At 37.2% G+C, this 23,907-nt stretch overlaps 2 protein-coding genes across 4 annotated transcripts in view; both read left to right on the top strand.

Moving 5' to 3' along the window:
- LOC135117304 (neurocalcin homolog) overlaps window positions 1–23,907 on the top strand; it is a 108,699-nt gene that overhangs the window by 10,736 nt on the left and 74,056 nt on the right. The gene's annotated exons all lie outside the window — the stretch shown is intronic.
- Window positions 14,858–15,697, top strand: LOC135117574 (uncharacterized). Its single transcript, XM_064036995.1, has one exon. It carries the CDS (start codon window positions 14,858–14,860, stop codon window positions 15,695–15,697), a length of 840 nt encoding a protein of 279 aa, XP_063893065.1.

Genomic DNA, 23,907 nt, shown 5'->3' with positions numbered 1-23,907 from the left:
TTTTATTACCTCACTTTCCATCGAAACACTACGCGGTCAGAAACTATTTATGATATTTACGCCTCATAAACACACTGAGTACTCTAAAATATACACTGTATACCATGTACCAGTTATTGTTCGAAGTAATCATTTTATTGCGATTTAACATTGATGAATTTTCATGCCGAATATAAAGCCGGGATATATGACACCCCGAAGGTTTATAACAATATTTTTATATAGACTCGTGACCAACCAGGCTTTCGCAAATCCTATTCGCATCAGGGGTATAAACCTTTTTGCCGATACGCGCACAGGCGGACTGTGCACGTATGTTCAGTCAATTTCACTTGCATTTTGAAAAGCCTACGGTATAAAGCTTGCCTCAGTCGCATTCAATATTTTATTTAGCTAAAACGGTTCGCAATCCATCATGACAGCAAAAACGACACCGTTGCGGAAAAAATATTTAAATTAGTACTAAAATTAAGACGAACTCGTCTTTTTCCAATAATTGAATGAAACTAGTTTGCCGGCCGGGGTGCATCTCTCTGCTAAATATTCTGAAGATTTGCATCAATTCTCTTTTTATGAAGTCGGAACTGAACTATCAGTTGAAGCATAAATTTTACTCTATCTGGAATAACTACGACGGTAAAATAGGAATCTACAGTTTTTGATAAAGCGCTGTGCAATCCAATTGGCTGAGGTGCATTCGTGCCGATGTCAGATTAGACCAGTTTTAACGTTTACGTTTTAATTTTATTAGCATTCATATTGTAAAGTTTTAAACGGGTTGAATGATATAATCTAGAAACAATACTTAGTGAAAAATAAATAATAACATTTTGAAAACATGACGAGATCAAACTGGGTTTAGGAGTTGAAAGCGAGAATCGATAAAGAAATGAATGTTCCCAGCAAAGTATATAAATATGACTTCGATGAAAGTTTATTATTTTCTGAAGCACGTATGACTGCAATGAGCGTTTATTGTTTAATTTAATGATACAGGTACTAACACCTACGAATTTTATTTTGTTTTTACTGTGCCATAAAATAAGACGTAGAATGTATGCCTCGGGGGAATTTCTTTTTCCTATTACCTTAAGTTTGGCTTTAGGTAATTTTGCAGTTCGTGTTGCGTGTTTTCCGAGCCTTTAGTATCTTTTGCGAAAGTAAAGGTAGTCGCTTCGGCTCATTGTTAAAGCATGCAATGCTGGCCAAGATACCTTTACCTAGAATTCTTCCCAACTATGCCGAGCTTTCGATAATATAGGTCGCCGGGCAGGAGATGCAAATACTGAAATGATTATTTGTTTCTAGTAGAGACAACTTATCCCTTTTAGTTCGATTCAAAAACGATTATTGCTTGTTAAAATACCGACTCCTTTTGTAGCATGGTTCAGTACATTCCTCCGAATATAAAACCTAATTGACAAAAGCAGGTATAAGTTCAAATAATTTTGTGAAATTGATTTCGTTTTAACCTTGCGCTTGGGTCACGTTCATCATACGATATTTGGAACCAATTATATGGAAATACATATACATTTCGATTTACTCTAGCATCGTATGAGACTTGTTAAGTGGTTTCCCTCAGCGAATGAAGAACAATATGGACCAACGCTCCGCAAAGCAATCTCTTGTAACCCGATAGAGTGGATGAAAAATGTCGATACAATTTTCTCTTTTTAACGAGTGAAGACCGCAGACCTGTGTTTGTTGGGTACTTTGTATAATAAATAATTACTTTGCAGTCCACAGAAATTGGTTCCGCGATTGGATTTATTATTAGTGTCATGTGCCAGACTCCACTTATTTGAGGTTGAAATAACAATTAGCTGAGGTTGAATAAAATATCAATTTTATCGACATAAAAGGCCACAGAGAAAGCTTTTAATACGCATGCATTTTGCAGCTCAAATGTTGCAATATAAATGCAAAATACATTATCATAACAACAACATTATCGTTCCTTTTAAGAAAATACAGTTTTTCATATTGAAACATTCTAGAATGATCCCAAGTTGAACGTGTACAAGAGAATTGTTATTTTTGTTTGTGTTCGCTTAAGACGTCTCAGAATACTACTAATACGATTTCATAAGTAAAACCAGCACTTGAGCGGCTTTTTAAAGTATTTTCGGTGGTTAACCCTGTATATCACACTCGGTGCGTGTATCATATTCACCACGAATAACTCGTAACTAATATAAAAGTGACCTAGTTTCAGCCTACCATATTTATGTACGATACAATATGGTTATGTTAAAGGACAGTTTTTCTCACCGATCCCTCAGTAAATGTCACTCTTGCGCGCAAATGTTATTCTATTAAAGGATCGATGAAGTTTTTATGTTTACTTAACGGAAAATGTAAAGAAAGCAGTTTTATTATAGCGAGAGGAAATAATATTATCTCGTCCGTCCGTACTTGTTTAGACGATGTTTCATTTTGTGCTGCAGTTTAAAATTGCGTATTCTGTGCACCGCTTGAATAAAGCCGGCCTTAATTTGCAGACAAGTGGGGCTTGATAGTGATGTGTCCCGACAGCTAGCTGTTGAATTTTAAATTGCATTTTGCCAAAAAGCACTAGGAAGCTGGTCGGAACAAATTAAACCACACCAAGTGGAAATTGGCGTTTCCTATACCACGTGAGTCATCTAAATTATAAATGATCACTAATTAAGTAATTCCATTTAGGCGTGTTATGTATACAAAAAAATAGAACACGGAACTATCATAATTTTGTGGTATACATTTGTCAGTCTGACTGTCCTATATACATAATTTTACTACGAAGAAAAATAGTAGGAAAGGCGTTTCCCGTACAGGTGATAGATGTATGAAAAATCTAGTGCACATAATGTATGTGGGATGTCGGTAAACATTGTTAGGAATATAGTGCTGAAAGCTGCTGAAATATTCAAATTGAAACCATCTTTACAAGAAAACCGAGGAAAATGCATCATTTTCCGAGCTACAAACATTTACGAGATAAAGTAACATCAATAATAATAAATGGAAAAATCTTTGCAACAACACATTAGTGCGTCGCGTTTTTTCACAGTATTAATTAAGTATTTTCTCAAGCTGGAGTTGGCGTGTCTATGCGGCATTTAACCTTCCTTGTAATTTCCGTGATAAATGTAACCCCATTTGGATTGGACTCTGCATTTATAACAGCTTTGTTATGTATTACGAAATCCGTTTCGCTATGTGTTAACTAAGTTTTAATGGCTGTTGTGATTGCTAGACGTCAGTCAGAAATAAGATTGTTGTGATTTAGCTGTTATCATAAATCTGGGGCTGCCCACGGCGTGGTGTTGCTTGATTTGTATGCAGGATAGAATTATGAAAATCACACTTAAATCCTGATATTGACACTCAAAAAATGTCTCTGATTTTAATCAAACTTAAATCACACGTGATTGTCAGCCAGCTACATTAGAATGCAAACCAATCTATCACCAAGAAACATGCAAACTAATAAACGCAACCGCCAATTGATCTCAAAGCGAACGACAAAAGGGCTTGTAAACAAAAATCGAAGATAGTATCGAGTACGAACCCCTTTGCCTCAATTAGTTTTGATTGTCGTGTGACCTCGCCACGCGGACCTCCCCATCGGTTCTTGTCATCATGGAGACGATAACGACATGAACGACTGTGTATGGTCAGCTACAAAAGCAATAAATCCTTTCTAACATTGTTGCAAATTGTGCCTAGGAGATGGCATGTTTTTGCTATCATTGTTCAGGTCTTCTTTAGTACTCAGCTGAATCCGGTTAGACTGGAAGCCGACCCCAACATGGTTGGGAAAAGGCTCGGAGGATGATGAAGTTTAGGTCTTCTTTTTCATTCTTTCTGAAGAGACGCAATTGTTAAAGACATTTAAGCCCTCCTGCTATGGATATAATGATTTGAAAGCCTGATCTCCAGACTGAAATTGCTGAAATAGGATAGGTATTATAGATTCTATTCCCGACCCTCAAAATCGGATCGGCAATCTGCAAACTACTAACGAGGTGTCCGGAACACGGGCTAGTTTTAATGATGGCTACCTCTAGTTGTAGAAGTTTTGATCTGCCGAATGCAGATCAATCTGCAACGTTTGTTAGTCAGCAGTTTGGTCGTATTTTCTATATTATTTGCAGACCATTTTACTCCTCGAACTTACGATAGCTTAACATATTACAGATTTGGCATTATTGCATGCTACTTATGTTCTATCAGGCACACATGGTCTCCAAAACAAATGCGAGTGGGACTTGCAGTTCGCAGTCTTGTTTGAAAATCTTGTCGGTAACTGTACTAGGACTTTGTACTTTGTTGTGGTCGATAATCGGTCCTCCAGACGCGCTGATTGCTTGAGTATATTCTCGTGCCGCCTTGTTAAGCGATCCTATACTTATAACCATCAATGTGGTGATTGTACTTGTTTAATGGAAAGTTGTTAGTCGTCTGTATGTCGCCTTCAGTTTTCAGTTCATTATCATCAGTCTGTTTATTGGTCAGATATTTTGGAACATGTCTTCAAGTACAGGGAAGATATGCACAGAAAGCATTGCTCCATTTAAGACTTTTTTTGACAACTTTGCCTTAGCATTTCATTCATCAATACTAACACCCGAGATACACCCTTTGAGGGTCTACATAAAACTTTGTTAAACTCACATTGAGACTAGCCAGGCTTTCATACAAACTCACTGGGACGTGAGATTCGATATTCTTTTGACTATTCAGATTTATAGCTTTGAAAAACAGCGACTGATTTCAGAGGTGTAGTGTACCGTATACATTGCTCGTTAGCGTCTGCTAGTGTCAGTTATGCAAACTATCGTTGTTAGCAGATGCACTTGACTCGATGCTAGATCGTTATTTCGCTTCAAAAAAACTTTCATCATTCAACCGATATCACCTTGAAGGTATTAATTTACTCTCAGCAAACATATTTCTTCAATTTCTCTACTTGGATTTTCAATTATTTTACTCTCAAGCTGCATTCAATTTGTATCGTGTGCCTGCATGAAGTAGGTTAAACAATAAACTGAGTTCTATTCTGTGTTCCTTTATTCAGAAACAGGTATTCCACGAGTTAGTCGTAAAACGTGGACGACTATCGAAATGTCGATGTCAGGTGAGCCATCCTGCAGCGTCACGTGCTCCGGTGGGCCTTGCAGTGTTTATCCTTAAAATAAGTCCTACGTCCTCTGATTGGCTAGAAGACACACTGAAACAAGGAAATAAATTACATTTCGTTTTTAGTAGACGTACGCTCCAACTTTATTTAGATACGTCTTCTTATATCACGGAAACTGTAAAGAGAGATGTTACATACGCTAGAGCAGCGGTTACCGTAATACACGATCGATGAAATTGCCGGTTCGAATATCTGCGATTTAGGATGCAATATAATCTCAATGTGATTTAGCATCCACACGCTGAGACTATTATCTGGATAGCAAACAAATTAAACGATATTTGATCCGAATACTCTGTAAACTAAGTTCTCCTGCCAGATACGAGCGATTATGACGAAATATGCGAATTTTAATAGACAGTAAATCTTGAACTAACAACTGCCCATCTGCAATTAATTCTTTAGTTATTATGACATAAGAACAAGAAATATTCTGTTCGTGTTACACGTGCGTGCGCAATAAACGAAGACAGTCTTAAGAAGTGACGAGTCGAAATAATTATTTTAAGGCTTGAGCGAACACTAAAAATAAATCGCCAGTGTGATGTCATGAAAAGTGTTACGTACCTCTCTAACACGCATCCGAGTATGACATCAGTCCGCCACGATCATCTGTTCGCCCGTTGAATTATTATCACAGTTCCCACCATTTGTGATTCACCCAGTTTTCCATGTTTTTTTTTCTAGAGAGATTTAATGGATTGCAGAATGTAGGTTGGCTAACCCAGTATCTCAGTGGAAACCTAATTAGAGAGTAGCGGGTAGTATCCGGTCGTTAGTCGTTGTTCTAAGATAAAAACCACAAACCGGTAGAGGACAGAGAAAATTGTAAATAAGACTAATTTATTTTCCCAAGAGTAAACATTTTGATAAAAGGAAGATTAAAATGTTTAGCCTCAGGATTCATGTACCTACTAACGGTGTATCATCGTCCCCGGGCGAGACATTTTTATATTATTTTCTAGTTGGTAGGTACCTACTACTTCGTTGTTTTACATTTTAATGCTCCTATTTAAATGCTAGTCGTAGCTCCAATGATGTAGTCACCTTATTTGATGGGCTACATTATTCATAGGTATCGCCTTCATGCTGTAGTTTGCGGGTTATTTATTTTTGTTTATCAAAGTGTATTAGTGTTACTTTACCTAATTTTAGCTGGTACACGAAATTATGATGTTGTAATAACGCCCACTCAAACGGGGGATGGCCCGTCAATGTTGTCCTCAACATGGCATTGTTTTGGTTCGAGTGTTACGTCGCGGGATGCGTCACTCGGTGCTGTAGTGCGTGCATGCAGTGCTGGTCAGTCGCCTGCACCGGCTGCCGCAACACATCGCGCCAGGCCCGCTCTTCCACTGACGTTTGAAGGTTAACCATTTCAGTTAACTGGCGTTCACGCCACACGCGATTCACGCTACTCAGGATAATCATAGTTACCGATAGATGCTGCTGTGTGTCTAGCCTGGACTGGGGCCAGCCCACTCAGACGCTCAGAACCACTGTGACTCGTTCATGACGCCGCATATTTTTAACGTAACAAACAGCGCAGACACACTCTCGAGTGCCAAATGTAAAGTTCACTAACATAGATTTGGCAAGAGCAGCTATTTACGCGAAGTGTCTATGCTTCTAGCGAATAATCGCGGGCCACGTAGACATTCATTCTAGTGAACCGCGTAGGAAGGCAGAGGATCGAATAAAAAGAGCACCTGCAACTATTCGCGGAATGGCTCACAAATTGCCCTTTGTCCGTATTCATTTATGTACAATGGAAAACACTTTTTACTGCTGTGCTGCCGGTGATGAGCTATCGTCACATTTTTTGCGCACTTACAATCTATGGAGTGGACATATTGTCTTATACATGGCCATACTACAATGTTCTTCTTACAAAGCTCATGATACTTTCGTTTCAGTGACATAGAAATAACCCGGAAGTGATTGTTTTGTAGATTCAAAAATGTTGCTACTATCACTTTTAACAATACCTATTAGAGAGAGTCCGCCCTCATACCGAGGTGCTAATGATTTTGCTGTTGTCCATTGGTGACACTCTAAGAACTTCCATCCTAGAAAGTATTATTCATTACGAATTTTGTAACGGAGGTTGCGCTCACTCTCCTAATTATATAAAATGCGAAAAGGTACCTCTGCAGTAGAGGTTAATCCCACAGCAAAATGTTCAGGTTTTTCTTTTTAAAGATATAATCCCCTGTCTTGAAGAGCTCCCTTTCATAAAAAAATTGAGATTTAATTAATTAGCTGAGTGATCGTTGCCAGCAGTGCGGCACGTACTTGTGCCAGATAACTCTTTTGCTTCGAGTGTCGCATGCTAATTAAATGTTACTTTACCGGCCGAATGGGTTCCTGCTTTCTATTGTCTTGGCGATTTAGGCTATATTGACCCTTTAGACTTATTGGGCTTAATATTTCCGTTAGTTAGTCACTTCGTCATAGTTACTTTTGCCTATTTTTTACTATACATATGATATGAGCCAAGTAGCTGTTATCTACCCCGACTTCCCGACCCCCAACTTTTGTCCCAAAAATAGCAACAAAAAATATAAATGTTACTTTTATCGTTGCAAAAATTGAAAAGGAACAACACATTGGAAGCATTTTACTCCGGAACTATGTAACGTAGCACATACGTAGCATAGATGTGCTTTGATATATTCGAGTCCGTTTCTGGCATTGTCTTTTATGTACCACGAGCATTTCATCTAAATTTGTACATCACTCCATGACAATGGATTCATCTTGTGACCTAATGTTGTGGCCATATTTTTACTAACAATGACAGTCTCGGAAGTGGCAAGCAGCAATACCAATTGGCATTCTCTGTGATGTTTTGTTGGCAGACCTACTCGACAGTACGCATCTCCACTCGATATCTGATCGATTGAATTGACGACATGAACCTTTTCATGAGAGATTGATGTCCCTTCTAGGCGCATTTAATTTATTTCCATTCGCCTTAAATAATGCGACTCACTATAATAATTAATCTTTCTAGGATTAAGAGTTGCTTCGAAGAATAATTCCCCAGCCAGCTTCTTATTAAATCTCGGATTGCTATGCAGTTTCAATATTAAAACGAGTTGGTTTTAATTATTCGTGTTTAACTTTGACAATCAGTGTAGGCTTTTTTATTAAAAGGGATTGAACCATTTTTGACATAGAAATAGCACTCGTCACTTTTGTTTGTTAAAACTGTATCCGCACACAAGGTTTCAACGCTCGCTGTAACTTTAAAAAATTGGAAACAAAACGACTAGTGGGTAGCTGTGCCAGTTTCGATACAAAAACGTTTGTACCCCTTTATTAGTTTTTGCATATATATAGCTAACTGATCGTAAAAACGTCTGAAAAAAATACCAACTATTACCTCTGACATTTCAAAATATTTTATTGATCTGTTCACAGCGACAGCTGCATGCCGTTCTCATTGCTTTTCTGTTATTGCTAAACGTCTTTTGTTCTATAACAGTCACCTTTCAAATGCGTCTAATTTATGACGGCACGGAATCCCTTGTGCTTCTCGTATTTTTAAATTCTTCTTAGTTCTACTCAGTTTATTTCTGGTAACAAAAAACATACCCATTATAAATAGTTTCGACCGAATTTCGCTAGCACTTCCGGGAAAAATATTGCAAAATTCTTTCGTGAATGAAAACATTAGAAATAATTATTTTAATACGAAACCGTTTTATTTCTTGCCCTTGGGTGTTTGCTCGTGAATATTGTATTAATCTCTTAAGAGAGATCTATGGAAATTAATTTGTTTGTCTTTTTAACTTCATAAAATGTACGTGACCCAAAAAATTGAAATCCGTGGAGATTTTTTTGGCTACCTTCAAGTTGCAATTGGAAAAGAAATTCTCGTAAATCGCACTGGAACGGGAAAACGTGAATTCACGCGAACGGAGTTGGAACGCTTATTTATACTGTTTTCCTAGCGTAAAACGTTGACACAACTAATTGGCATCATTAATCTTGATGTGCTTTTAATAAAATACATCTATAGTCGTTTATTGGATGGTTATTTCTTTCACAGATCGTAGTCGCAAATAGTAAATATGCCTGATATTATTAGATGTCTTTAGGAGGGACCTTCACGTTTCCGTTTTGGGCAAGAAGGGAGAGACATGTTATGGCACCCTTGAGAGAGGACTAAGCGCAATAGATGATATCTCATGAAATTATGAAGCTCACTTAAATACTTTGTTCTTTGCCTCCAATATTTTCCCGTGTAAAACCAGCCATATTAACTGGCTTAAATTTTTGATCTTAGATAGACTATGTTCTTGGATGTCGTGCCCTAATAACGTTAGGAACCTCTTTGGAACCACCTAGTGCTGTAACGTAATCTAATTTTGTCCTACAGTGCTAAATATATTCACTGCATCTACTGATGCTAATAAAATTGGTTGCTAACACAAATGTTCCTGTTTAACTTTCATTCACTGTTCTAACAAATTATCTCTCGTACCACCTATCAAAATTTAGCGACACCCAATTTTAGCGCTTGGTAATCAATGAAAATACCTGTCATTGGATTTAATTAATGGTGAGACGTGCAATCGAATATGAGAATTTGGTTTATTTGCACAAACTAATGAACTGCTCCATCTTTTCCGGCATACAGAGTTTATTTTTAGCAAGTCTTGTCGCAAATGTGAATGTAGCCGTATATTATCCCCAGATGATTTGTACCCGTTTGCTAGCAGCAATAATTCTAGTCATTCTAGTTTCATTACTAATCGAGATTGGAAGACATGATGAATGATCCGGGACGAATTAATGTGCCTAATGAATGACTAGATCACGGTAGCCTGCTTTTGTAATATGCGTTGTATAATGTATGCAAGCGCCTATTGTTTGACGCGGGAAGTCACCATCAATTTATTTACAGGTCCGTACAATGCAGGTCGGTATCTACAAATTAATACTAATTGCAGTCCACAGTACAATTAAGTTTATAATTAAACCTTCAGCGCGGTACATAAATCATACAATTTTACAAATTCACTGTCATTTTGTATGCTCTAGTTAAAGCTTCCCTGTCATCTGGACAAGGACGCAGGAAAATTAGTTTTATGAATGCAGTGGAATAATTAGTGAAACATTGTCTATGAAAAGATAGAAATTATCGTTGGTTGTGATTGCACCTGCTGTAAAAATACAATACAACGATTGTCCTTTAACTACAGGGGTGTAGCATGTCATTTAAAAACTAATCACTACTGCAAGTGTTACTTCGTAATCACATGTTTTTATTTCAAAAGTGTTAAGTAGCTTTTAATAAAAAGCTCACAATGTATGTTTTTACCTCCGTATTTGTTTATAAATAATATTCTAACTAGCGGACCCGGTTTCTCCTAAAGCAAGATTTACACTTAATCCAAGTAATTCTGGAAAGTGTTCAATTAGTTAAGAAGTCGAGCAGATACGGAGAATAAGTTTGTTTCATAGTATTCAGAGAAGTTCTTAGGTAAGATATAAATCTTCAATGCCAAGATGGCGCGACGGTTACTCGATGCAGTCTCTTCATGTTTCAGTATTTATAGTCCCATGAGTTAAAGCATTCATTGTGGGTCTCGGTGTAGTCCTCATTATGACGTTGGGTTGCCTTTTTAATAATGATGGTAGATCTATGAAACCATCAGTAACAAATTACGGGCAAAAATCTAACAGCGATCACGGTTACGAAAAAAAATCGACGACCGTTATAGTTAGGGACCTTCTAGCTATTTGGCAAGTTTTCCATAGAAAAGCTCTCAAGTGCAATTGGTCAACTTGTTTCCGCAATTTCAGTTCGTTGAGATTTTTTGATGTCAGGGTTTTTTAATTAGCATGAGGGATCAAAATTGAAGGGTTGGAATAGCTACGGTAGACGTTTTACGATTTGGACCAACGAATTTAATGTAAGTTACAGTATTGTGATGATAAAAACGAGAATTGCACTTAAGCAGGACTCGAGTATAAAATTCCTGATAACTAGGTCATTTGTATACAATAGTAGGTTACGCATAGCTCATTTTTGGAAGACACTCAGCGTCGACTGTTTCAGTAAAATATTATGTAGTTTTGGCACATTATTTAGTAATCTGCAATAGAAACGTGAAGGAAATGTCTCATTGTTGCCAACGGGATTTCGTATTTGGATCGTACTGGCGCTTACATGTTTTTATGTAATATTTAGAAACATATTTACACCTATTTATAAAAAAGGAATATTTTTTGTTAATTTTACCCTTATGTTTTGAACCGTTTTGAAAAAATCTTTCACTGTTCGGGAACTAGCTTATGTTGATTATGTGATGAAGAACATAAGCTATATGTATTTATTACAAGTGAAACCGCGGGAAAATAGATCTAAAAGTCTGTTCTAAAAAGGAAATATAAGAATGTCTGTGGTCTATCGTATGTCCGCATATAGACCTATCTTTTGAAAGTTAAGGTCAAATAAAAATGGTAGAAGCCAAATATAAAAGATCGATTTAGAAACATCTGATATATTGGAGTGGAAATAACCTGCGGTTTAGACGCCTGGCTAGCAAAGCGAAAGATCGTTTCGCTTCGATTGTGAGAAACCTCCTTACCCCACCCCTTTCCACCCCCGAAGTGCAAAGCAGTTACTGCAAAGCAAAATATATATTTAAGTACGTACTACAACTACTTATACGTGCGAAAACTTATCGTTATCCTTTCTTAATGTAATAAATGAGAAAGTAACTTTATCTGTCTGTCTATGTTTGTTAATATACCTACAGACAGTTCCTAGGACCTGACAAAGGCTACATTTTACCCGGGTACGGGAAATTAGTTCCTTCGGGATGCAGGTTTAACCGCAGGACACATGTGGTATCGTTTAAGGCCTAACCAGCTACATAAGCATATTTCTTTTCCAGAATATCATACCCGAAATCCCTTTTCAATATTAACACTAATTAGTGACGTTATTGTGACTCCAAACCTTCAATTCTACATTTTAAAATTCATTAACACAGGTCTTAAAGTATTAATTATAAAACTATGTTAAGTAGTTCGCTAGCTTTTGAATAGGGCATGGCGCGACTAGCACTCGGAATTACATGTTTTTGGGGTGCGCGGCTCAAACGACCTCCGGCGCTTTAAGCAGCTGTATAATACAGCCATACTTTACATAAGCACTGAAATATTTCATTAATTAATATGAAAATATTCTGTATTGTAAATAAACTTTTGCTGTTTCTCATATCTTTTTACATCCGAAAGTATTACGTAAGTATCGGGAACAGTAAGTAGGTCTACAAGGATTTGCTTTTTGTTTCAATATGCCGTTCCCGATTCGTTTGAAGCGCCAAGAGCTGCCATATTCCCTCTAAGAGTATTCCCACTTTATGAAAAGATATAATCAATGTAATCATTTTAATCTCTTTGTGAGCTGCCTTGGGTTATAAAATTGATTCTTGGCAAGAATTTCCAAAGGCTTCACTTCAATTTTCAGCGGCATGTCATCACGTCATGCATACGCCGTGCATAATTTTCCTTTAGTCTGTCGAAGGCTGTCGACGATGTAAAAGGGGCTCGGTAATGAAAAGCAGGATAAATTCTGAAGAATCTGCATTTTTTTCTCTTTACAATTTCTGACACGAGCTTTCGTTGCAGCTACACGATGGTTCATTGTTTATTTGAAAATAGTATCAGGTGATTAATGCGATTGTAATGTGATGGTAATAGTTTTGATTATCATCATTAAATCCTGTCAGTCCACTCTGAACATAGGCCGTGACACGCTACAGAACTTGATGCTTATCAGACTACATTTTACTTGTACGTGGAATATTAAATTAGAAAGCTTAATTTGGTATAGAAAAGAACATGAAAAAGCCTTAAATATACCTGGATCTTTAAAAGAACTTATGATACATCTATCTTCGTTAGAACATCTCCAACTTCTAAACTAAAATTGTGTCGATACGATATATAATCATTCATAGTTAGGTAAAAGCTATTAACGTGTTAGTACTTAACGGGTTTGTTGATCAGTGTTTTTGCTCATATTCCCATCGTCAATGGGTCGCGTCAACCGTAATAAACCTAATTTCAATAATTGTTCACAGCCGCGTCATTCAACGCCTTCTAGTTCAACCAGGCATTATTTAATAAATTTGGTGAAAAGTGGAAATGCCTCGGGCTACACGCCAACTAATCGATACAATATACTATTATTTAGTTACAAACGCAAGGTCGGGTGGAAGTTGGGATAAATAATTGCGACCGCACTGGTTACACAGTCTTGCACCCGGCTTACATTAAAACCCGCCATCGTCTTTTGTGGTGCATATTTGTTCGATAGCTTAATTGAAAACTGCTCACAAAATAATGCTTTGTTAAACATTAATTTATGCACGTTTCCCGATATTTTCTTCTTTGTTGGGAGCACATGTTGAAATTGATTACAGCACCCTCTAGGGGTAGAAGCGAGATTTAAATCCACCCCTAGTCAGTGAAGCTTGTTCAGGTTTCAGTTTTCTGCCGCTACACACGTGCGCTGTAGTCTCAACGGCACGCCATCTATGCGAGCCGTCTCGAACTACGTTGTACTTTAGTTCTGGAAAATTCGCACAGATGGCGCTGCGAGTCGAAACCGTGATGTTATCAAGGAAAACTCAGCTTCGCAATCAATGCGCTAATTCGATTTAAATCCGTATTCAAATAGCATAATTATGTGAATTGCTTGCGTACATCGGGACACTCGATCATTGTACCTTGTTATCGTTTGTCTTGTAATTGAATATTAATTCGACATGCGATTGTTTTGCCCTGCCTTGTTACAAACCACAAAGAGGATTCTGGTTATAGCATTAAAATGATGTTAATGAGAAATTATACAGTTGCGGCTGGGCAATGTAAACCAGCTTTTATGGCAATAGAAATACGCGAAACTAGATTCCTTGCAATCTTCAAACGGTATGGATGAACGCATATTATTATTCAAATTTACAACTTAAACATAATACTACAGTATTTTTGACACCTACGTGATTTGGGTAAGGGTCGCCATCAATAGAAATGTCAAGTTCACAACGCGCTGGCGTTCTTAACAGTTGGACGTGTTGCAAGTCATTCCGTTGTAAACAAATATTTTATGTAGCTCAAAGTGCATAATATTAGATATAATTACACTTAAAGTACAGTGCATAACCTAGTATTCGTATTGGTGATATAATATCTGCGAAATATTATTTCTACGTGAAGAAATAAGCATTATTAACTTACCTCAAAAGTCTCAAGAACCAACAACTCACGGCCCGCTGGTGAATCACAGCTACGTAAGCCGCCCCCATTGGCCGATTGGCGGTGAGTCAGAACGTGCAAGAGGTGTCAATACGCTACCTTATAAGGTCACAAAATACATGTTCCTGCATATTACGACAAAGGTGCGAGAAACAGATCGTTAATTTCGCTACTATTCTGCAAGAGTTGATAGCTACGTGGGGTTGTAGCGACTTGTCGATCCAAGTGTCGCGGGTTCAAAACTCAGAACCGAGAATAACTTTTTTCCTCTTTTTTAATTTTATTTTGCTTTGCTGCTTGCTTTTTGTTTGAAGAAATTGCCTATATTGCCCTCTAATATAAGAACGCTGTAGCTGTAAAACTGTTATTATCATACAACTAAATATGTCTCAAATTCAAACCTCCGCTAAGGAAGTCGAAAACACCTCTATGCGTAATATTTCGACTACCAGAGGGAATAAAAGGCAGGCTGTTGGCTCTCCGCCTGTATCCCCTAACGCTGAAGATATCGTCACGCGCGCCAATATTCGAGAAATTATTGAGGACGTGCTGAAGACCGAGTTATCTCGTGCGTTATCCGACTTCGATGACAGAATGAAAGTACTATTGAATAAAGAGTTACAACCCATCAATGACAAAATTTCTGGCATGGAGGCATCATTGAATTTTATGAATAATCAGTATGAGGACCTCCTTAAAGAGCATGCAACATCTACCGAGGCTGTAAGAGAACTTCAGAAAGAGAATTCTGAAATGAAAACTACCATGAGCTCATTAAAGACACGTTTAGAACAACTGGAGCAGCAAACTCGCTCAAATAACGTGGAAATTCAATGTCTACCTGAGAAAAAACAGGAAAATTTGTTTAACATTGTATCAGAATTGTCAAAAACTGTTGGATGTTCCATAGAAAACAAAGATATTCTGCACTGCACTCGTGTTGCCAAACTAAACCCTGAAAACCGACCCCGGTCGATTATTGTGCAGCTCGCCTCCCCGAGAATTCGTGACCAACTCCTCGCGTCCGTCATAAATTTCAACAAGTCTAATAGAGACAATAAATTAAACAGCATGCATCTCGGTTTTGCTGGACCGAAAACTTCAATTTATGTGACGGAACATCTGTCCCCAACATATAAGTCTCTCCATGCTTCGGCGAGACTGAAAGCTAAGGAACTTGGCTACAAATTTGTCTGTTCGTGGTGGAAGAATCTTTATGCGTAAAGCCGAAGAATCTGAACACATTATGGTGAAAAACATGGACATTTTAAAAAGTTATCTTAGATCACGCTTTAATACTGTGATAGAATTAGTATTATATTTTGTTACAATTCTCGGCCATCAATATTTATTACCAAAACATAAGAGGCCTAAGGACAAAGACCCATAATTTTATCGTCAACTTTCTTTGGAAAATTATGATATTATTATCCTAACTGAAACATGGCTCAATGAAAGTGTATGCAGCGCGGAGCTCTTTGACGATAGATACATAGTGTACCGAAGAGATAGAAACAATAGTAAAAAAGACGGAGGGGGTGTTTTGATAGCCGTATTGAAAAGTATAAAATCGAAACGTTTGATACAATGGGAAAGCCAGTGCGAAGATCTTTGGTTAATCGTTGAGGTCCCGCTAATGAAATCTATTCGTCAGATAGCTCTGTGCGCAGTCTATTTGCCACCCCCAGTTCTACGCAGTACTTTGGATAGTTTTTTGGATGGTTGTCATGTCATTCTCGAACGATCTGGTTTGCACGCCTGTATTGTTGGTGATTTTAATCTAGGCAACATTAATTGGAACTTGCTTAAGGACACAGCTGATAACTATACTCCGCCTAGCTTCAGTAGCTTACTATTGACTTTACTGAAACGCACAATTTAGTGCAAATTAATGACATTACAAATATAAGTGGACGAATATTGGATTTAGTTCTGACTAACATACCTTGTAGTAACGTGGTTGCCGCTCTAAACCCCTTAGTACTGTTGATGTCCTACACCCTCCTTTGAAATTGAGTTAAAAGCACGCAAAGAAACCTGGCTTCCATATAATTTTGAGCCAAACATGAGACCAAACTTTCACAAATTAGATTACGACAAGGTTTGCAATGACCTAAATGATATTGATTGGGAGACTGAGTTTCTGGGACTAACTGACGTCAATGATATGGTTCGTATTTTCTACGAGAGAATCACAAATATTATAAACACAAATGTACCTTCTATGTCTAAATCTACCTTCAAAGGTAAAAAGTACCCTCCCTGGTTTAACAAAAAACTTCTACGTGCCTTAAAGGAAAAGCAAAAAGTCAGATCCCGTTATAAAACCTATAAAAATCCACTGGACGAACTCGAATATAAACTTTTAGGAAAACGGTGTTCTAAATTAGCAACAGACTGCTATAATAACTATATTCGAGATATAGAAAACGAAATCTCAAAGAATCCGAATCGCTTTTGGGCTTACGTTAAGGGAAAAAGAGGTGGCACTAGTTCCTTCCCAGCTACAATGACCAACGGATCCCTAGTAACTTCTGACTGCATGCAAGTGTGTGAAATGTTTGCCTCTCATTTTTCCTCAGCGTTTAGTATTGCGAAAGGGAGTAAAACTGAGCTTACATCCGATCTGCTACACAAACTTAGGAATAACAGTCTACCACTGACACCGCCGGTAATTGACCGCGAGAAATTAGCACTTAAACTGAAAGCGTTGGACCTTCGTAAAGGCGCAGGGCCTGATGGCATTCCACCAATATTTATATATAAGTGCGCTCCTGCATTGTTATCCCCATTAACTCGGATCTTTAATAAATCATTAAGTACCGGAGTCTTTCCGGACTGTTGGAAAATCGCTAAAGTTGTACCGATTTATAAAAGTGATGAGAGGAATGATGTTAATAATTACAGGCCCATTTCCATATTATCAACTCTTGCCAAGGTGTTTGAGTCCCTAATTTGCCCTTACATCCAGTCACATTTTAAACTCTACTTGAGCGATTCTCAACACGGTTTCGTTAGTTGTAGGTCAACTTGCACCAACCTTGCTACTTTTACAGAAATGCTGTCTGATGGTATTGACCGTGGCAAGCAGATAGACGTTATATACACTGACTTTAGCAAAGCTTTTGACCTAGTCCCTCATGCTACGCTTTGTTAAAGTTATCAGCATATGGCATCACAGGCTCACTTCTTGACTGGCTAAAATCGTATCTTGAGAATCGTTTCTTTTGTGGTAGTTAATGGTTTTCAATCCAAAACATGCATGACAACTTCGGGCGTGCCGCAAGGCTCACACTTAGGACCAATTCTGTTCAACATATTCGTAAACGATATCCCACACTGCCTCAAATTCTCCGACTGTTATATGTATGCAGATGATCTCAAGTTTTCCAGGGTAATTGAATCCAATAACGACGTAGCACTACTTCAGAGCGATATCAACTCGTTGACTCAGTGGTGTAATGAGAATGAAATGACGTTGAACGTTAAAAGTGCTACCACGTAAAATATACCCGGAGAAAGAAATTCACAACAAGTGTATATCACATAGGTTCTGACCTTATCCAGGAAGTCCATCAAGTTAGGGACTTGGGAGTTCTATTTGACAAGGAACTAACATTCGTTCCACAGGTGGAATCTGTCATAAAAAGGGCCTCGAGAATGCTTGGATTTGTTATCAGAAATGTCGCTAGTTTCAGACGTAGTAGTACCAAGATCTTATTATATAACAGTATGGTTAGGTCTATATTGAGTATTGCAGTGCGATCTGGAGACCCCATTATGCTACGCACAATCTTAGATTGAGCGCGTACAAAGATTTCTTTGGCACCTAGCATACGCTTGCGGTTTAGCCAAAAAAGTCAAATCTTACCAGGACAGACTAACTTATTTTAGGATGATGTCTTTAGATAAACGAAGAAGCATCACAGACACCATTTTTATATTTAAAATCCTTCGATCTAAAATCGACTGCCCTCAATTATTGAATAGGTTCCAGTTTCGGGCTCCAGCTAGGCTACCTCGGGCTCCTATAACTCCTCTCTATCCCCCACCTCGTAGGACAGTACTAGGTGCAAGCTCTATCGTCCCGCGGCTGTGCAAACTGTTGAACAGCTATGGAGATAAGGTAGATGTCCATTTCGACTCCTTAGGCAAGTTCCGCCGTATCATTTCGAATCATGTTTAAATAATCCTGATTATGTATGTTGTTTTAAGTTTTCTATTTGTGTTTTTATTTCATTCCGTGTTGTTATTTTATTCAAGTCCCAAAACTCAATGCATATTATTATTTAATTTTTTTTTTGTTTTGTAATTATAAATAGTTAATTTTAAGATAGTGTTTGTAGCACATTTTAATTGTTAATTTATGGGGCATGCGGTGCTAACCTATAAGAAATTGTTATACTAACCTTAGTTTATAGAATATTTATGTTAAAATGTAACAGTATAAACAATTGTTGGTTGGTCAATAAAGATAAATAAATAAATAAATAAATAAGTTACGAGTGTCAGATTTCTTTTGTTTCTATTGCAGACAGTCAAATATTTGCTATAAGTATTTGAATACACATTTATATTGATTTTCGTAGGTTATTATCAAATAATCTTGCTTCATCGAAGTAAGACTGTATTATTTTTCAAAATTTATTATGCGGTTGATTTTCGATATTATCTGCACCATGTTCCATAGAAATTCGGATAAAGATATAATAAAGACCCATTCGTAAAACATTACCATTTGCTTTTCGATTTCAATTATGTCAATTGACTTGGCTAACCGAGCGTTTAATACGAAATTCCCGCTATATCGAAACACACATTTTACATCAATTTCGGCTTACCAAAGAAATTATAATAATAATTTCAACTTGCCGAGTTAATATTTTTGCCATCAATATGTTACATTATGTGTCAACTTTAAACGTTAAGGTACGCCGTTCCAAAAGCATTTTGCGCTCGATCTAGATACGGATGCTTGTTCATGCTTATGTATACCATTTTCTAAGCTTTAAGTTGCCTATAAAATTTATGCAAAGAAGCAATAACTGCCGTGATGTCGGCTGCCAGTTATTTTAACTGAGGAACCGTAAAGGCTTGTAAACTTAAAAGTCATAACTATAGAAACTTAGAACAATAAACAGTTGTAGGTGGAAATAAACAGGGTATTAACAGTAAAGTAGCTTTTACTCAACTGTACAGTATCAACAAAAGAAAATTTACCAAAAATAGGTCATTTTAAAATAACACCTTTTACTCTTTGTTCTATTTTAAAAATCTTAAAACAAAACGTGCAAGGGTACAGGTTTCCATGGCAGTGTTTCATGTTTTTTGTGAAGTGAAAGTGAACAGGTTAAGGCGAGGCTTTTGTCAACCCCCTTTCGCCATCTTTTCCTCCCCCAGACGTTGTCATTTAGTCGCCCGCGAATTGTAAATTCGTGACCTTGTAACCGTTCATCTTTTCAAACAAGTCGGATCGGATTTAGTTACTAGATTCTAGAACACCGTGTTATGTAACCATCTTTATCAAAAAAACATTTCACCGTACCCAAGTATTCTTTAAACGGTTTCTTTTGAAGGTGTAATTAGTTAATTAAATGCAATCTAGCAGGTAATTTGACCTGGCTGAAATTAGCAGTTTTTATTCGCTTTCTGAAAACTTCTTTGACTGTATTAAAAAGTAACCTCGACGGATGAGCTGTTTGGCGCACCTAAAGGAAATTAAATACAATACCAACCTGTACTGGACTAGAGTTTTTATGTCTTATAAGTATCCCTTTCTGAATGCGGCACATGTACTTTTAAAAAGGCATAATTAATTAAGTGAATGGCACATCTCTTGGGTGAATAATAGAATGTGTTCATTTGCCTCTAGCTAATTAAAAAACACATTTCTTCAGTTGGCTTTCACATAATAATCTCCTTGTACTCATAGCTCATCCGAAGTTCTATAAAAGAAAAACACCATATTCCAACGTCTTTTAAAATGTACATATGTAATGACGGCATTATTCCGTTCTATTATATTCTTCCCCGCCAAAGTCTGACGGGGTACCTTCTGTTCCCAAAGTCTTGGTAGTTGTTAGTTCGTAATTGAAATGAGACATTTTCTGGCTTCAACCATACTTCACCTTCGACTTCCAAATTAGGTCAAGTATTCATCACTCGCGATGAAAGCAAAGATGTTTTATTTCCTGAAGAAATTATAATTGTCTTTGCTACTTGTGTGGTACTATTGACGCAACTAATTTTGGAACCGAGTTTGAGTTCTGCGTCCGTATTTAGAATGTGAATTCGTTATTGTCATTATCTTGTTATAGTTTTGGATTCTCTTGTAGTACTTGCTGGTTGGTAATCGTATTCGTAGGAGTAAAATATTTCGTATTGTCATTAAAAACAATGATTGTTTACCTATTAGCCCAGTTAGTTCACACGTGCCAGTTAAATATTACAATAAAAAGAAGAGATGGCTAACTAGATAACAATAATGGTTGAGTCTAAATGGCCACGGTTAATCTTTCTTATCTTCCGACATTGAGAATAGACTATGAAGATTTATGTTAACTATCGGCTTATTAGTAGATAAGTTACCGCACGATCCACTACCTAATCTTTATGCGAGTTTCTGAACTTAAACAGATGTGTCCAAAGAATTGATTAGTTTGATATTTACAATATATTCCTTTGACTTCGTATCATCTTCATCATCATCAGCCCTTTTTATGGTCCCACTGCGGGGGCTGCGGCCTTTTCTCATAATCAATAAATAAGCGTTAATCTTCCACGCCTGGACAAGGCGGGTTGGCGATTTCACATTTTAAAGTCTGTTTCTGAAAATTCCTTCACCTACTGCCTACCTGTAACGTAATAATGTTTCTGAAATCCGACACAATTTAATTTAAAACTTATAAGTTCTGCACTGACTTCAGATTCTTTCTATGTAATTTGCATGAAATGAAAGGGCTGACTGCATGTATGAAATCAATTTTACATACACGGCTCAGCTAAGTAAAATACGACCCTCTTTGTTGCGTTTACGCCTCTCCGCCGAGCACTGAACAAAGGCTAAGACATTACATTCTAATCATATTAAGGCAAGACTTTTATAAAATTCCTCCTACGTTAGGTCCTGTTTACTTTATGACAGAAAGGAATTCTGCAGAGATTACTTTGTTTCATTACAAGGTGCCAGTGTGAAGGTAATAATGAAATTGGTTTGTTAATTAAATTATACTTTCTGGTTGTATTCGCTGTTTTTGTGCGCCTTTTTAATAAGTATGTTGCTAATGAGATGCATTTCTTGTATGAGTCGGCAAATAGGCACTACACAGTCTTCTTCTTCTTGGCGAGTCGAAATTTCGCGAAGAATTAGTGACGACTATGAGAGTCAATTTTGATTACAAAACTCTCGTAGAAACTCGATATACGCCAAAAAACACTCTACCGGACACTGGTTTTTACCAGCGTCGAACAATAAAGAAAAATCGCAACGCTTTTTGGCTTTGCCCAACGTGAAAAAGTAGACGCAGTTTTTTTTTCTATTCTCAAAAGCATTCCCATCCCACTGCTACCTAATATTCGGGAATACACAGAAATTGAAATTCAAGGCAGTTTGCAAATAAACCAAATCAAAATCTATGACTGCAGTCTGTTCATGCACTGTATGGTGCCTACAGCAATATTGAAAGATGATCCTTTCAAAAAATATTTTTGCTTCGAACTGGCTCCCTTTTGGAACCCGTACCTTTTGTCTGCATAAAGGTTGACAAGATCGAAAACTAGGAACTAATGGTCTACTTTTAACTGACTTACCTTAGATTTTTCTTCAAAATATTAATGACCAGATGCCATAAGTACGGATCTCGAGGTCTATCTTAAATAAATCCTCAAATATCAGAGAGAAGTTTTTCTAAGATTCTTCCATTACCTTTCTTCGCTTTAGGTAGCTGATTTCTATTCGAATCCGTCCGCAGTTATCCTTTTCAATTCAAAGAAAATCATATCCTGTCTGCTTCCAAAGATTGCAATGTTTTTTACCAAAAACACCCTTAAATAAATGGAGTTATTCCACGTAGTGTACTGTCATAGACATTCTAAGCATTGCGGGCCGTTTTTCCTTCAATTTGGATGAAAAGGAGCGCCCATACAATCGTGCGTGTTTTATACAACACAACGTTTACCACTTATATGGCCTAGATTTTAAATACGGGTCGAGGTTTTGCGGAAAAACTTCAGTACGAAATTCGTCTATGGAACGGCGTGGCATCGCCATGAACCTAATTAAGAAACAGCTCTCTGTGTGGCAGTAACGTTTTGTGAGCCTACTCATGTATGTTAGTAAGAACGAATACATATCGTTGCAAATGTTTGATCTGGTTTTAACGATATACTTGTCTTCTTTTCAATTTCACACATGACTTCAAACTAAGAACATTCTCAATTTACATGCCCTAGAAATAAAGGTTAACAAGGAAATAGAATAAGGTCACATACCACACTAAAAAAAACACTTATTGCATATATGAGGTCATACCATTCGTGCAGCACACATCCTTGCCAAGAAAAGTTAATACCACAGCCAAAACAATAAAGCTTAACCTTTCAAAGAAAGCTATAACATTACAATAATATTATAAAATTATTTTCCAAAGTGCCGCACATTTTTAGTGCTTCATTTGCATCTTCCTGACCTGACCCCAAAGTCTTTGGCTCGTTATTTTTTCTAGTAATTATGTATTCTAGCAGGAAGATTCTTCCTTTTCAATTTTTTTAACGCAAAAATTATTGTAATGGAACTGAGTGGCACGATTAGGTACCACGTTTGAATCAGGCCTTTTGCCTTTATACTCATTTCTTACAGCTAATATGGGTTCTGTATCCAAAGATTTAAACGCCTATTACTGAGACTTCGCTGTCTGTCATTAGGCAATTAAAATATTTCTGTTGCCGCTATAACATCAAAAACTAGAATAAAATAAACATTTTAGGGGCTCTCAGGCAAAAAACGGTATTCTTCATTCTCCAGTTCAACTCGCACTTGGCCGGTTTTTCTTTTAGTCTTTTTACATTTTCCTTGCAATTGCCTTTCATTAATCCCTTTTGTGGTAAATCGGAATACTCTTATTGAATACTGGATATCTGCCCGCGGCATCTTATCTACGCTGTGTGCACATGAAACACAGCCGAAAGCATTTCGTAAGAATGTAATTTTCTACAAGGAATTATTTTTGTTAATCGCCCCAATATCTGCTTCTTCAGATTAATCATTACATGAAGATAAACACTCACTGTTTGCGGTATCAGCATCTTTAAATACGCAAGAATTAATAAAGCTATACGAAATGTTATGGATTCTTAATCAGTCTTATATTTTTTCTTCCAAACCGTTAAATGTAATAAGTACCAGCCTTTTTTATGGTAAACCGAGGTACCCGCGG

Source organism: Helicoverpa armigera, chromosome 1, assembly GCF_030705265.1.
Source record: "Helicoverpa armigera isolate CAAS_96S chromosome 1, ASM3070526v1, whole genome shotgun sequence".
Taxonomy (NCBI): domain Eukaryota; kingdom Metazoa; phylum Arthropoda; class Insecta; order Lepidoptera; family Noctuidae; genus Helicoverpa; species Helicoverpa armigera.
Note: the sequence above shows the minus strand (reverse complement) of the source record. Positions and strands in the feature narration are given on the sequence as shown.

Excerpts from the sequence above, each read along its gene's own strand:
- LOC135117574 (XM_064036995.1), top strand. The coding sequence starts at position 14,858 with ATGTCTCAAATTCAAACCTCCGCTAAGGAAGTCGAAAACACCTCTATG.